The sequence below is a fragment of the Zea mays genome, chromosome 9 (assembly GCF_902167145.1).
Source record: "Zea mays cultivar B73 chromosome 9, Zm-B73-REFERENCE-NAM-5.0, whole genome shotgun sequence".
Classification (NCBI taxonomy): domain Eukaryota; kingdom Viridiplantae; phylum Streptophyta; class Magnoliopsida; order Poales; family Poaceae; genus Zea; species Zea mays.
In genome coordinates this window covers 29,285,618-29,299,528 of record NC_050104.1, presented here as the reverse complement: position 1 = coordinate 29,299,528, position 13,911 = coordinate 29,285,618, and the positions used below count along the sequence as shown (strand labels likewise).

Genomic DNA, 13,911 nt, shown 5'->3' with positions numbered 1-13,911 from the left:
GCCCCAGTCAAACCGCCCACCTCCATGAGTGTTGTGTTTTCATTGTTTAGACTTTAGAACTTGTGTATAATACTTATATTTGTGTTTGATACTTATGTGAGAGCTTGAGACGTTTGAGACTTATGTTTGTGTTTGATACTTGTGTTGAACACTTATGTTTGTAATGGATATTTATGTTTGTGGTGACGGTTTTATGTTTGTGTTGGCTATTTATGTTTGTGATGATATCTGTGATGTATATATATGATATATATGTGATATCTTTTGTTTGTGTGGATGGAATAAAAAACAAATAAAAAAGGTACATACTGGTCACTTTGTCGAGTGTCAGGGTCATAACACTCGGCAAAGAGCAAAGACCTGGGCACCGGTTTAGGGACTTTGCCGAGTGTTATGTCGCTGGCACTCGGCAAAGAGGCACGCTTTGCCGAGTGCCGCATAGAGCACTCGGCAAAGAACCTGACATGGGGACCCTCCCTGGCGGGCTCTTTGTCGAGTGTTACTGGGCAGACACTCGGCAAAGTTAACTCCTTTGCCAAGTGTCATCCTTGACACTCGGTAAAGAAGCCGTCTCCGCCACCCCGTCGCCGTAACGGCCGCTTTTCTTTGCCGAGTGCTCCCTGGCATTCGGCAAACCTCTTTGCCGAGTGCCCGAGAAAAAGTACTCGACAAAGAAGGCTTTGCCGATGCACTATTTGCCGAGCCTTCTTTACCGAGTGCGACACTCGGTAAAGCCTTTGCCGAATGTTTTTACGGCTTTGCCGAGTACTTCGGGCACTCGGCAAAGCACCCGTTTCCGGTAGTGATCTGATTTATGATGGTTGGGCGGCGGCCGCGGCTCCGAATACCAAATGTTAGCTGTCACTCTAGAACACCAGTGTATAAACACACGCAAATTGTAATGTCTAGTTGTAGGTCCGGTCGGCCGATCTCCAATCGCCGCCGGCCTCCTGTCCAGAGTTCAGTTCTTACGCGCCCCCTTTCCACTCAGGTTTATAGTGTGTGTATATATAGATACAACCGGACCTAAACTACCCATTGTGGGCCGTGATATAGTGTCTGAGGTTGGGCTTCGATCGCACTGGCTGCATCTGGAAAGGGCTTCCGTTGATTCCTTCTCTTGGCTGTCAGCTTCACCGTCCCATGCTCATCAGCAAAACGCTCACCGCCATTATCAGGGCTTCTGACACACTGTAGCCCATAAATAGCGCCGGCCGAATTTTTTGTATTTTAGCCCCTAAACAGAAGTAAAATCACGTTTAGACCTAAAAAATTTTAAATGCAGTTTTGGACCCTTAGCTCGGCGCCATAGCCTGTGGCGCCGAGCTAACACAGCTCGGCGCCATAGCATATGGCGCCGAGCTTCATGACGTGGCAGCCCGCGTGGCACACCTAGCTCGGCGCCACAGATCTTGGCGCCGAGCTAGGAAACTTAACCGAAACCCCCTTTCCTCTTCGTTTCTTCTCTGTTTCGCTCGACCGTTTTCGTTTCCTACGCCCGCCGCCGCCGCCAGCCGAGCTCGCCGCCCGCCCGCCGCCCGCCGAGCTCGCCCGCCGAGCTCCCTCCCCGTCTCGGCCACCTCCATCGCCGCCGAGCTCCCTCCCCGTCCCGGCCACCTCCATCGCCGCCGAGCTCCCTCCCCGTCCCGGCCACCTCCCTCGCCGCCGAGCTCCCTCCCCTTCCCGGCCACCTCCCTCGCCGCCGCGCCACCTCCCCGTCCCGGCGACCGCTAGGTATTTTTTTTATTTTTTAGTTACTTTATTGTTAGCTATTGTTAGGTATTTACTTAGTTAGTAAATTGTTACCTATTGTTAGGTATTAGTTAGTAAATTGTTAGCTATTGTTAGGTATTTTTTTATTGTTTAGTAAATTGTTAGCTCTTGTTCGTGTTTAGTAAATTGTTAGCATATTGTTAGTGTTTAGTAAATTCTTAGTGTTTATATAGTTATCATTTTGTTTAGCGCATTGGTATTACATGTTTTCTGTGTTGGCAACCATCGTGTTGTCGTTTATTCGCAGGTTCTATAAACATCACTTTACAGTGGAGGACGATCGACGCGGGACACGTTTGAGAACGTGGCCCAGGACGACGACGAGGATGACGACAACGACGACGACGACGCTGGCGCTGGCGCTGGCGCTGGCGCCGCAGGTCAGGTGGAGATTGGACCGTCTCAGTTGCAGGATGCTCCTACAACTCAGCCATCACAGCTGACACCACGTAGAAGGCGTCCACGAGACCCTTACACTCCAGGCACCGACGCTCTTGGGGCCAAGGGCAAGGGTAAGACTAGGAGGAAATGAATACTTTTGTGATGTGGACTGTGTGATTTGGACTTATGCTGGAGACGTTGTAATATGAACTATGTTATGTGTTTTGGACTATGTGTTGGGGAACTTGTATTTTGGACTTTGTTTGTGGACATTATATGAAGGACTATGTTCTGTGGATGTTTTTATATTAGATGTTATTTTGTGATGTATTATATGTTGAAATGCTTATAATATGTGATTATTTGAACTGTGGTTGTTAATAAAACAAGGGGAACTCTTGCAAAAAATTTTTGTGAACTGTAAAAAACATAATAAGCAATAAGTAACACATCTTTAGAGTTCTAAATTATTTTTGATACGTAAATACTACATAATAGGCTACAATTCTTCAGTCTGAATCACAATCTATGAGTAACTCATCTTCGGAGTCATCCGTCGCGCAATCCTCAACAACAACCTCATTCCACTTGCTGCATTGTCCTGCATCACACTTGTCACCAGTTCTTTTGTAATAATTGGCTTCTGCTTCATCTGCAGCTTAGGAGAATACCTCATCCTTAGCCTCAGCCTCATCAGACTTCTTCTTGTAATAAGCTGCCTCTACCTCTGCGGCGGCCTGTGACATAAACTCATCCTCTTCCTCTTGAGCACGTAATCCTGCCTCAGCTAGTGCTATGAGCTCACTCAACCTTGACATGTCGTCCTCCTCTTCTTCATGTAATCCTGCCTCTGCGAGGGCGATAAGCTCACTCAATCTAGATGTGTCGTCGTCCTCCTCCTCCATTAGCTCAACCGTTGCCATTTTATCCTGAACATATCTCGCATGCGCCTCATCGGCCAAATAGTTTACGCTGCTTCCAATCTCTGCAAATATAATAAGAAAATTAAGTTAGCAAAGTCAGGATAAATAACTTGTACTAACATAATTATAATATGATTTATCTCACTTACTTCCCTTGAGGCGATCAGCAAGATTATCCAACATCTTTTTCTCGGCTTGAGCCGCTTCCCATTCCCTTGCATCATGTGCTCTCTTCTCATCTGCAGCTTTCAACCTCCTATACTCTGCACGCTTCGGGCTATCATAAAAGGCAGATTTTGCTTCCCTACGCATGTCGCGTATGCGATCGTTAATGTACGAATCAACGAGTCGAGATCCACAACGCATCTTCTGTCCCATTATTCTCTTGGACTCTATTGTGCGCATCACCTCTCCTTTGTCGTCGTAACTCTCCCAACTGCATTTCCTCGTCTCCTACAAAAAAAATTAGTAAGTACCGCTATAACATTACATCTGGTGCAAAAAAATACCAACCTCACCGTAATCGACCATATGTCCACAAAAATATCCAACACCAAGCTCCGAAGGAACTAATCCATACTTAGCTTCAATACCACATTTGCAAAGTACTGGATCAAATTTGACCTCTTCTGCCGCCCACCCCATGTATCTCTTTTCCTTTACCTCTGGCTCTGGCCAATGGGACAAAGGACCATACAACCACTCTCTGAAACGACACTTACGCCACCCGTATGGCTGCAAGAGAAAAAATTAGTAATTTATTGTAAATAAAAACTAGTTCATACATTTAGCGTATCAATGGGCTCACATAATCAATGTTCGGACAACAGAACTGCTTGTCACAGTCTTTGTCGATGACAGCACGGTCTCCACAATCGCATCGAGGCGGTGAGTCCATCCGTCTTTCTGTTGCAACCTCCTTCTCCGCATCCGTCATTGGTGGAGGATTCGGGGGAGGAGGTACCCAACGCTTAAAACGCTCATGACTGGTCTTTCCACTCAACCAATTAACGAAAAGAAGATATCGAGGGTCAAATTTATCAGGACCATCGATCCACTGGAAAAAGAAACACTTCTGATGTCCCTAAAATAATGGAAAGATGCACTATTACATATCTACAAAATAATGAACGCGAACAAAATTAAGTGACAAGTCATAAGCTACGTACGTCCAAAGTGCCACAAAGGTAGTAGCAGCGAGCAGCCGTGTCTGGATGTTGTGATTGATGTACCCAAGCCAGTCTGCCACAGTCACAGTTAGGCACGGGGAGTTCAGGAGGAACAGGAGCATCCTTACTAGATACGTCCGGATATAACTCCCGAGGACGACCTCTCTTCTGCCACAACGCTTCTCGGTACATGTTTTTCATCTAATAAACGATTATAATTATCACTAATACCTATTATGCTTTATAATAAGTTTACACAAACTAATAATCGAAATGATAATATAATAGGTGTATACAAATTATTAAACTAACAACCTGATATACAAAAGGAATCAGTTCGAAATCATACCTTGGTCTACGAAGTGAACCAACGCAAATCTTTGAATCCAGGAAATTTTGACGAAGTTTGGAAATGGGATGAAATGAGCTGCTCTCGGCCAGCCGCGCGGGCGTTTTATAGGAATTCGTAGCTCGGCGCCAAGATCTGTGGCGCCGAGCTACGAGGCCGCGCCGCCACCACGTCATAGCCAGGTCAGCCCTGACCGTAACTAGCCGTTGCGGCCACGTCAGAGCTCGGCGCCATAGGCTGTGGCGCCGAGCTGTGTTAGCTCGGCGCCACAGGCTATGGCGCCGAGCTAAGGGTCCAAAACTGCATTTAAATTTTTTTTAGGTCTAAACGTGATATTAATTCTTTTTAAGGGCTAAAATACAAAAAATTCGGTAGCGCCGGCCTATGCGCAAGGCACGATTATTATAGAGACGTGCCTGTAATTGTATAGTTTTGTGTCGTTGTTCATTTTGATTATCTATATATACATACAGATATGAGATATCGGCGACGTCTGATTTGTATCGACAAACTAACCAAATAAGCCTAATATTCAACGCGGTGCATGCACTGCGCATTTTATACTTTATTATAGGCTAACTAACTAACTAGCCAGCTTCTCCAAGCAATTTTAATTTATATATATGCATGCGGCATGCCTCAGCCAAAGCATCGGCACCAGGCCACCAGTACGTCGTCTTCCCTAGCTAAGCTAGCTTCCTGGCAGCAGCAAATTAATGGCGACCATCAATTTCACGGTGCACAGACGACCGGCGGTGCTGGTGGCTCCGGCATCCCCCACGCCTCGTGAGCTGAAGCGGCTCTCGGATTTCGACGACCAAGAGAGCTTGCGTTTCCGGATCCCTGTCATCCATTTCTACCAGAGGAAGGAGTCCATGGCCATGGGCTGCAGCGGCGACCCTGCGGTGGTCATCCGGGATGCCGTCGCGAGGGCTCTTGTGCCCTACTACCCGTTCGCCGGACGGCTCAGGGAGCACGACGGAGGCAAGCTCGCCGTTGACTGCACCGGCGAGGGTGTGCTGTTCGTCGAGGCCGACGCTGATGTTTGCCTGGAGCAGTTTGGTGACGTCCTGCTGCCGCCATTCCCATGCCTGGAGGAGCTCATCTTTGACGACGCCCCCCCTGCTGCTGCTGGTGCTGCCATCCTTCACACGCCTCTCCTGCTTATCCAGGTACGTATGTGCATTACTATCCTTTGTATTTTCTTAATCTTCAAAACTCTCGTAATACATATATATATATATATATATATATATATATATATATATATATATATATATATATATATATATATATATATATATATATATATATATATATATATATATATATATATATATATATATGCAGGTGACGCGACTCGCCTGCGGAGGATTCGTCCTGGCGTTGCGGCTGAACCACACCATGGCGGACGCACTGGGTCTGACGCAGTTCCTGGGCGCCGTGGCGGAGCTGGCGCGGGGTGTTGCGCAGGCTCCCACCGTGCGGCCGGTGTGGGAACGCCACCTGCTGGAGGGGCAGCGCAACCCGCCGCGAATAATAAGCGACGGGTTGGACTTGTGGTACGAGGCTGAAATGGCTGATGATGATGGTGACAACATCATTCCATCGTCTCTAAACCTAAAGGACGACGACATGGCGCTCCGCTCCTTCTTCTTCGGGCCCGGGGAGATCGCGGCCATCCGCGACCAGCTCTCGCCGGACCTTCGGAAGCGGGCGTCGAGGTTCGACGTCATCGCAGGATGGCTGTGGAAGCACCGGACCATGGCGCTGGCCCCGGACTACTCCGCCGACGAGCCGATGCTGATGCTCGTCGTCGTCAACGCCCGCGGCCGCGACCGCGAGGCCACCGGTTGCGCCGGCATCCCCACCGGCTACTACGGCAACGCGTTCGCGATCCCGGTCGCCGTGTCGACGTCCGGAAAGCTGTGCGCGAACCCCGTCAGCTACGCCGTAGGGCTGGTGAAGGAGGCCAAGGACAAGGTGGACATGGAGTACATGCGGTCGGCGGCAAACCTCATCGTGCACCGCGGGCGGCGGAGCCCGCGCTTCACCGTCGGCATGTACAGTCTGACGGACGAGACCAAGGCCAGGTTCCACGACCTCGACTTCGGATGGGGCAGGCCGGTGTACGGGGGACCGGCAGAAGCCGTCGGTACCCCGGCCTTGCCCTGGCTGTCAAGCTTCATCTTACCCTTCAAGAACGCTAGTGGAGAGGACGGCGCCGTCGTGCCGGTGTGCCTGCCTCGCCTGGCCATGGACAGGTTGGTCGACGAGATGGGCAAGATGCGGCGGCGGCGCTCACCGGCCGAGGTGCAGCAGCCTCGCCATGGGTTTCCCGTCATCGTCAAGAGGTCTGCACTCTGAAGTAATTGTCCAATAATGCATGGCCGCGCCGGATGTACTTACTGTATATTTGCTGTGTTGTATTATACTGTAGTATTATTGGTGGTCTCTCCTATATATTTGCCCTACTCCGCCGTGGTGTCGATATGTATGTATGTGTATGGGTATTCATAAATAAAGATAAGGAATCATGCATCTGTGTTGTGCTGGATATTATATTGTTTCTGTTGAGGTTACTTTCTTGATTTTTTTTGTTACATATCAATCTGTATATGAACATAAACCTTTTAATAATCTATCCATTTATATTTGTATGTTGGAATTTTAAGGGCACATTTGTCTTTTTAATAATCTCGATGCCTTGGTCAGCAAAATCAAGCGTTGTGTCACGAGTAACGGAGATTACTCCGTGAAACCAAGGAAACTAATGAACCGGTAACTGATGCCTTCCTTCATCAATCAGCCCACACCACATTATGACAATTGATACATGCATTTCACGCACACGCCGACGGTAGCTCGACGTCCTCTCGATTTCTCAATACAAGTACGCATATGGTCTATTTATAGTGTGTTTGGTTTGAGAAATGAAGTGATCCATCTTCTTCTCACTCCTCACTTCTTTATTTGGTTTGTGAAATAGAATGAGTTGATCCATCACCATCACCACTCAATTCCTCGTAAGCTAATAATTAGTATATAGATGAGAAGTGGATTGATTTCACCAAAATTGATGGAATAAACTTATGATGCATCACCTCATGAAGTATAGAGTGACTCCACAAATCAAACATACTAGCTAACGTTTAGTCAAATCTCATATATAACTAAAACTATACTGTACTTTACTAAGCATTTGATATGCATCTTAAAATTTATTTTATTTTATTAGTTAAAAATAGGCCAAACCTAACTTAAATAGCACCCATGACATGGATGGAGCCTGCATTCTCTCCTTGAACTTGTGTGCTAAGAGGGACCTGAGAAAAATGACGAGGAAGAGGCGGAGAGGGGACCTGGGAAAATGATATACACACGGAATAAGGAAAGAGGGTCGAGGGAGACTGGCCAGAGACATGCTCTGGCAGGCTCTGTTTTGGTAGGGGATTCTTGACAGCAGCTAGAGCATCTTCCTCACGACGTGAGGGGCTAACAAACAAGACCATGAAAAAACAGCTCCACCGAGGAGGCAGTTGCTTGTGCTAGCATGACAGAACACACACGTAATCATGAGCTTGAGTGCTTGACTCACATCAGGAGCTCCGACGAACAAAACGCAGCGACAAATGCTAACTTTTAAGAACAACACACGCATGAGGCTTGGTTGTCCACACATTACAGTTGGCATCATGAGAGCGTGGTGGATTTAAACGTGAGCTCCCCAATGTCAGCATCGAAATTCGCCTCCACGTGCATCACCGAATTCGCTGGGTTCACTTGTACAGGCGTGCTAAGCAGCTGCACCCCTTGCTTCCAGTATCTGCTCTCTGCATCCACAAGTCAATAGCAGGGTGAGGTGGCCATCAGACTCCGTCCGTGCCAAATTCCAGGCCATATAGTACAATTCATTTTTAAACGGCGTCACATGGATGTGCATCACCTTTACCTGGCCCGGTGCTTATCACTATGGAATTTTCCTTGTCAAGTACCCAGTCGATCCAAACAGCGAACCCATGGCATGTTCCATCGTGGGCAAACTCAACCTGCAAGCAAGATGGTAGGATACAGGGGATCATAGGAGACTGGGGGGAGAAAACAGCAAGAAAACTACATGCACATTTCAGGTGAGAGAGCAAAGCTGCATCCAAGAGTAAGGTTATCTAGTAATAAGGGAGGGGAGAACTAAGACAGAATAGCTTGCATGCTTGCTGAACATGTGAAGAAATATCATTCATGTATCAAATTTGCGCATGGACATGGACACTATTCTACTAGTCATACTGCTTTGAGGTTTGATGTCATTAAAATTTGCTCAATATATACAATCAATCTGGCCTGCTTTCACTGGTAACGCTGCAACCTTTAAGGTTCGATATCACTAAGGTCAGGGCATTATGTAGACTTTTTCCAATATTTATCAATTCCGTCAGAATTCACCTAGGCTAGTACTCAATATCTTGCATATTTGAAGTGACTAGCAGAGACACAAATGTCAACAGCGATATACTTTGTCCAGAAGAATCAAAATGATACCTTTGTTTCACCAAAACAAGAGTGGATAGGCTCAGAAAAGTTCAAATCCATGAGAGAGTAAACTTCACTTAATTTCTGTAAAAAAAAGAATGACAGATTATTACTTGCCTTTTAGTGAAACAAATATTTCTCATGTGTTTAAAATGTGGCTCTGGTTTTACCTTGGTATAACCGCATTGCCACACATAATAAGGTAGGCAAGGGCCTTGTTGCTCTCCAGGCAGGTCACCACAGGCCCCTAAAGTATCATTAACAACTGAGTGGTCAAAACCCTCAACATCTTTAAGGCTACGACGGCTTCTCCACAAGTCCTGCATCATCGTAATTCTCAGCACAAAAAGAATAACTTTATGCCCAAGCAAAGAAATAAAGGAAAGGTAGATATTCGATAGGCTAACCGGAAGTGACATGGCACAGAACCTTAATATTCCCTTACAAGGCATGATGAATGCATCCTCAGAGAGCAACGGATCAAGCAGAGTCCTTTCATTCCTAGTGTCAGAACAACATATTTTTTTAACTAGAAACAATGAAAAACAAAGGAGTTTCACATCATATAAGATAAATAAGCTTCAGGTTGCCCTTTGACTTGAATGGCAAATTCCATATTAGTAAATTAAATTGTTAAGAAATTTCATCAATGTGGACGAGTGAAACCCTACAAACTAGGTCATTTAACACCCTTGTTAAGACATAATAGTCAAGGGAATTAGTGTAATCTCCAAGTCCAGGAGGATTTTCCTCATGTGTCCCTCGTATATTCTTATATATACAGTCCCCACTAGGCCTCAATGTAACCATCTAGTTGAGTAAAAAAAGAAGAAGATTACACTAATACCCTTGACTATTATGCCTTGACAGCCATGACTTAATCCAGCATGTACAAGAGTCTCAAACTTCTGCTCTCGCTTCTCCTAAACCGGTTAACCAGGCTGGCATGGATGGCTCTCCATGGTTTGTATATGCAACTATATGCAACTATAACTAACCATGTGGGACTTAGACCACTACTTCCAGCCAAACATGGATCAACTTGGATTAGAGTGTTACAATGGGTGGCCCCTTATAGCAAATAACTGGAGGGGAATGAGGAAAACAAAAGGCGGTAGCCATTAGTTACGGCACAAAACTTGATTCAGTGGATAATGATTAATATGAATTAAAGTATCTTATACAAACCAGAAACGCAGATTTTGCCATGGCAGCATCCCTTCACTTCCATGATAAAAGGGTTCCCCCACTAACATATTAACCTAGAGTGATAAAGGATCAAGGATCATTCATGATTCATAAACACTATAGTATGGATTTTGGAATTAAATAAGGATGACAAATATCGGACTTCAACAGTCTACCTTTTCATGATTTAAGTCATTTGTAGTAAGGGACGATGCCTTTTTACCAATCACTTTAATCCGGTCCATGGATAAATTATTTGCATCTGCAACAGCTTGAAGATAGTTGAGGCCACTGTCTCTAAGACATGGAAACATAGCGAGGACTTTTGAAGATGGTAACAGAAAAGAAACAATGAGAGCTAGGAACACGCTGTCATCAGCCACAATGCAGATCGGAGAGGATCTTTCGCTCGTCTGGGCAGAGAAAAGTTAAACATGAAAAGTTAAGGTGACAAGATGCACAGTATAGAACACCTACAAATAGTGTCAAATCAGTGTTGACCAATACAGTTCTGTTTTCTAAAAAATGAGGAAACTGCGTCACAGTCTGTTTAATTATTTACATGCTTTTAATTATTCACAGATTGAAAGATTACATGCTTTTGAATATTGGGATGTTTAATTATTTATTATTATTATAATTCTTCAGAAGTTACGGTGAGCAATCATAATATGGAATACTAGTTGGATAAGAACATACTATACCAAGTACATAGAGGGATTACTTACATAATTCCTGATTACACTTATCAACGCTGATCTCCAAACTTTATCACCATAAAGTGCTACCCTTTCTGGTAACAGTGTTAGATGATTACTTTTGGGGCTTCTACTTCCTTCATCATTTATATTCAACTGATATGAGATGCTAGTTTGATTATGGCTAGCGCTCAAAGAAAGAGTTTGATCTTTCTTTGCAGGAGCCCCTGTCCCTTGTATAAACCAAACACACTGCTTCCAATGATCACACCAATCCTTCGTGCCTAGCAAATAAAGGAAATAGGGGAACAAATGGTGTAAATAAGCTTAAAATATTCCAAACACCCTGCCCTAATATTGTTACCCTTCTAGAAGGCTATTCTATTCCAGTTTCTAGGCAAAGAAATGAACTAGTGAAGTCTTGAAAGCTTCGCATGGAGAAACTGCCAGTTCCAGTCTACTTCGAAATGGATTTTTATACACTAAAAATATCGAAATAGCATTCAAACTCTTTAAAAAATACATCATGCACAAAAATCTAATATGCCAAAATCAATTATTCCTCCTGCAAGATATTAGGTTGCATCAGTACAGTTTGCAATATGAGCATTACCATCATGCAGGCACAGTAACATTGTGTTTTTTTCCTTAAAATACAGCATATACTGCATTTCAGCACTGTGTTGTCGTGTCAATAAAAGTTTTTACTTATATAAGTAACAATAGACTACTAGTTCTGCATGCATGGTATAAGAATAAATCCAGGGGAAATTCCATAAATGTGAGAATCACAATAGTTTTTCGAACCATTGGCATATTGTGGTAAATCGACACCACTGGATTGTCTCACCCATCTAGGAGCAGTTGAGTAAAAGACTGATCCAGAAGAATCCAACTGAAGCACCCACCTGCAATCAAACATAAGCAAATTCAGAGAAATTTAGGAGTAGAGAGACAACAAGACCTTGTGCTTTACCATGAAACAATAGCATGAGCATGCCCATCAGCTGTTGCTTTTATCTCAATCTTTGTTTCACGATGACTATCTGGACGTTCCGAAAAGTCAAATTCAAAAACTTTGAAGGGTTCTGACAGCTAAAGCAAAGAAATTAGGACTTGGAACAACATTATTAAATAAAACAACATGCGCAGAAAAACTCAGTACCAATCTTATTTCATCTGCCAGCGCATCACATTGCATCGCATGTTGCTGTGACTTCACAGAAAGAACAATTTGTGTTCCACTGGGAATAAGCCTCACACCATCTTCAGCATTTGCTTCATTGCTGTGCAGATCATGCATCTTCCACAAGGACGTGCTCTCAACCAACTAGGGCACCAACAGGATGAGATTGATTTAACCCGAGGTATTAGCGGGAAGAACTTATACGGTATTCTAAAAAAAAGCAGCAGGCAGTACTGACCACTCCATAAGTAGTAGCTCGATATGGAACTGTCTTTGGATTTTTCACCAATAGCATGTCATGCGCATGCTGTAGAGTAGGTATGAGACCCTCACCCAGCAGCTCAGAATCAAGAATTTCACTTACCTGCACAAACCAGAGAGGTGTCAAATGACTGGGTATCGGTAACTGCATGAACGACTATGTTGCCACTTAATGAATGAGAATTGAGGATCTGTTGCTCAGGGGTAACAGAGGGGCTGATAATTCAATTTTTTAGCATGTATAATTGCAAAGTTGAAGAAGCATCAGTGGGTAGGAGTACATACTTGCCAGAACGATAGTATGGCTCAATTCAGAGGCAAAATACGGTGGGTACAACAGAATTAAGAGGGTTACCAATATATCAGGTCGAGAATCAAGCTCGACTCCAACTCCGAGCTCATCTGATCGCTTGTGAAATACTTTGACCTTATTTTCCATCCCATTGGCTCTGAGTACCCTCCGTGTTAGTTTGCCCATTGGAAGGTAGGACTCGCATGCTGACACGCTTCCCCTACCTTCACCTCCAGCAGCTGCCAAAGCTCGCGCCGCCATCATGGACAGCAACCCGGTCCCAGCTCTGGATTCATCATACCTGAACATTAGCATCTCCAAATCCAATCCAACATTAGGAGGGGGCGCTGAAACTGAAAGAGAACGGAGGCTCACCCGATGTCGAGGACGCGAGAGGTGGGGTCCGTTACCGTGGCGTCAATGGCGAGGCGGTACGCGCGGTTGCGGGAGGCGTCGTTGAGCATGTCGAGGTAGGAGGTGGCGGCAAGGAGCTGCTTATGGTGGGTCGGCGCAGGCGCAGCCACCTCCGCTTCCGTTTCCGCCTCGTCGACGACGAGCCACTCGGAGTCGCCGGTGAGTGGGTTGAGGCGGAGCTGGAAGGCGCGTGCCGGCCCGGAGGAGGCCATTCTGCTGCGGCGGAGGAGGAGGCTGCGGAGAGCGGCCGGCGGTGGGCGTGGCGCGATGCCAGGGAGGAGGCAGCTCGGCATCGGCGGACGGCGGCGGCAGCGGCAGCTGCCTTCTTCTCCTGGCGGCCTCAGTGACACGACATATGGGCCGGGGTGGTCCAGAAAGAGCCCAACTAAGCCCAGCTCTGATGGACTCAGCCCATTAACGGCCTCACGTATGCGTATGCCTGCGCCACGAGCATGTCGAGGTAGGAGGTGGCGGCAAGGAGCTGCTTATGGTGGGTCGGCGCAGGCGCAGGCGCAGCCACCTCCGCTTCCGTTTCCGCCTCGTCGACGACGAGCCACTCGGAGTCGCCGGTGAGTGGGTTGAGGCGGAGCTGGAAGGCGCGGGCCGGCCCGGAGGAGGCCATTCTACTGCGGCGGAGGAGGAGGCTGCGGAGAGCGGCCGGCGGTGGGCGTGGCGCGATGCCAGGAAGGAGGCAGCTCGGCATCGGCGGACGGCGCGGCGGACGGCGGCGGCAGCGGCAGCGGCAGC

The 13,911-nt window shown here is 46.3% G+C and overlaps 2 protein-coding genes across 5 annotated transcripts; one reads left to right on the top strand and one right to left on the bottom strand.

The window, feature by feature from the left end:
- The first annotated feature begins 5,224 nt into the window (after positions 1-5,224).
- Positions 5,225-7,152, top strand: LOC103639852 (benzyl alcohol O-benzoyltransferase). Its single transcript, XM_008662544.2, has 2 exons — positions 5,225-5,767; positions 5,946-7,152. The coding sequence occupies exons 1-2, from the start codon at positions 5,312-5,314 to the stop codon at positions 6,960-6,962; spliced, it is 1,473 nt and encodes a 490-aa protein (XP_008660766.1). The 5' UTR covers positions 5,225-5,311; the 3' UTR covers positions 6,963-7,152.
- Positions 7,153-8,062: 910 nt separating this feature from the next.
- Positions 8,063-13,575, bottom strand: LOC100273522 (uncharacterized). Of its 4 annotated transcripts, none has more exons than XR_004852421.1 (14): positions 13,126-13,575; positions 12,814-13,036; positions 12,436-12,561; positions 12,177-12,341; positions 11,988-12,106; positions 11,819-11,919; positions 11,042-11,295; positions 10,490-10,726; positions 10,314-10,387; positions 9,555-9,626; positions 9,296-9,445; positions 9,135-9,209; positions 8,542-8,644; positions 8,063-8,428 (listed from the first exon to the last, which is right to left on the bottom strand). XR_004852421.1 is itself a non-coding variant. In XM_008660038.4 (14 exons), exons 1-14 carry the CDS (start codon positions 13,455-13,457, stop codon positions 8,289-8,291), a joined length of 2,193 nt encoding a protein of 730 aa, XP_008658260.1. In that variant the 5' UTR covers positions 13,458-13,575; the 3' UTR covers positions 8,063-8,288. The 4 variants fall into 4 exon arrangements, 2 of the variants coding, with proteins under 2 accessions (XP_008658260.1, NP_001141412.2); XR_002264742.3 differs by having other exon boundaries at positions 8,548-8,644; XM_008660038.4 differs by having other exon boundaries at positions 9,533-9,626.
- Between the last annotated feature and the right edge of the window lie 336 nt (positions 13,576-13,911).

Coding starts and splice junctions, on each gene's coding strand:
- LOC103639852 (XM_008662544.2), top strand. CDS start 5,312: ATGGCGACCATCAATTTCACGGTGCACAGACGACCGGCGGTGCTGGTG. Junction 5,768..5,945: donor CGCCTCTCCTGCTTATCCAG/GTACGTATGTGC, acceptor ATATATATGCAG/GTGACGCGACTCGCCTGCGG.
- LOC100273522 (XM_008660038.4), bottom strand. CDS start 13,457: ATGCCGAGCTGCCTCCTCCCTGGCATCGCGCCACGCCCACCGCCGGCC. Junction 9,446..9,532: donor TCTGTGCCATGTCACTTCCG/GTTAGCCTATCG, acceptor ACGATGATGCAG/GACTTGTGGAGAAGCCGTCG. Junction 8,645..9,134: donor CTTGTTTTGGTGAAACAAAG/GTATCATTTTGA, acceptor TCTTGCTTGCAG/GTTGAGTTTGCCCACGATGG.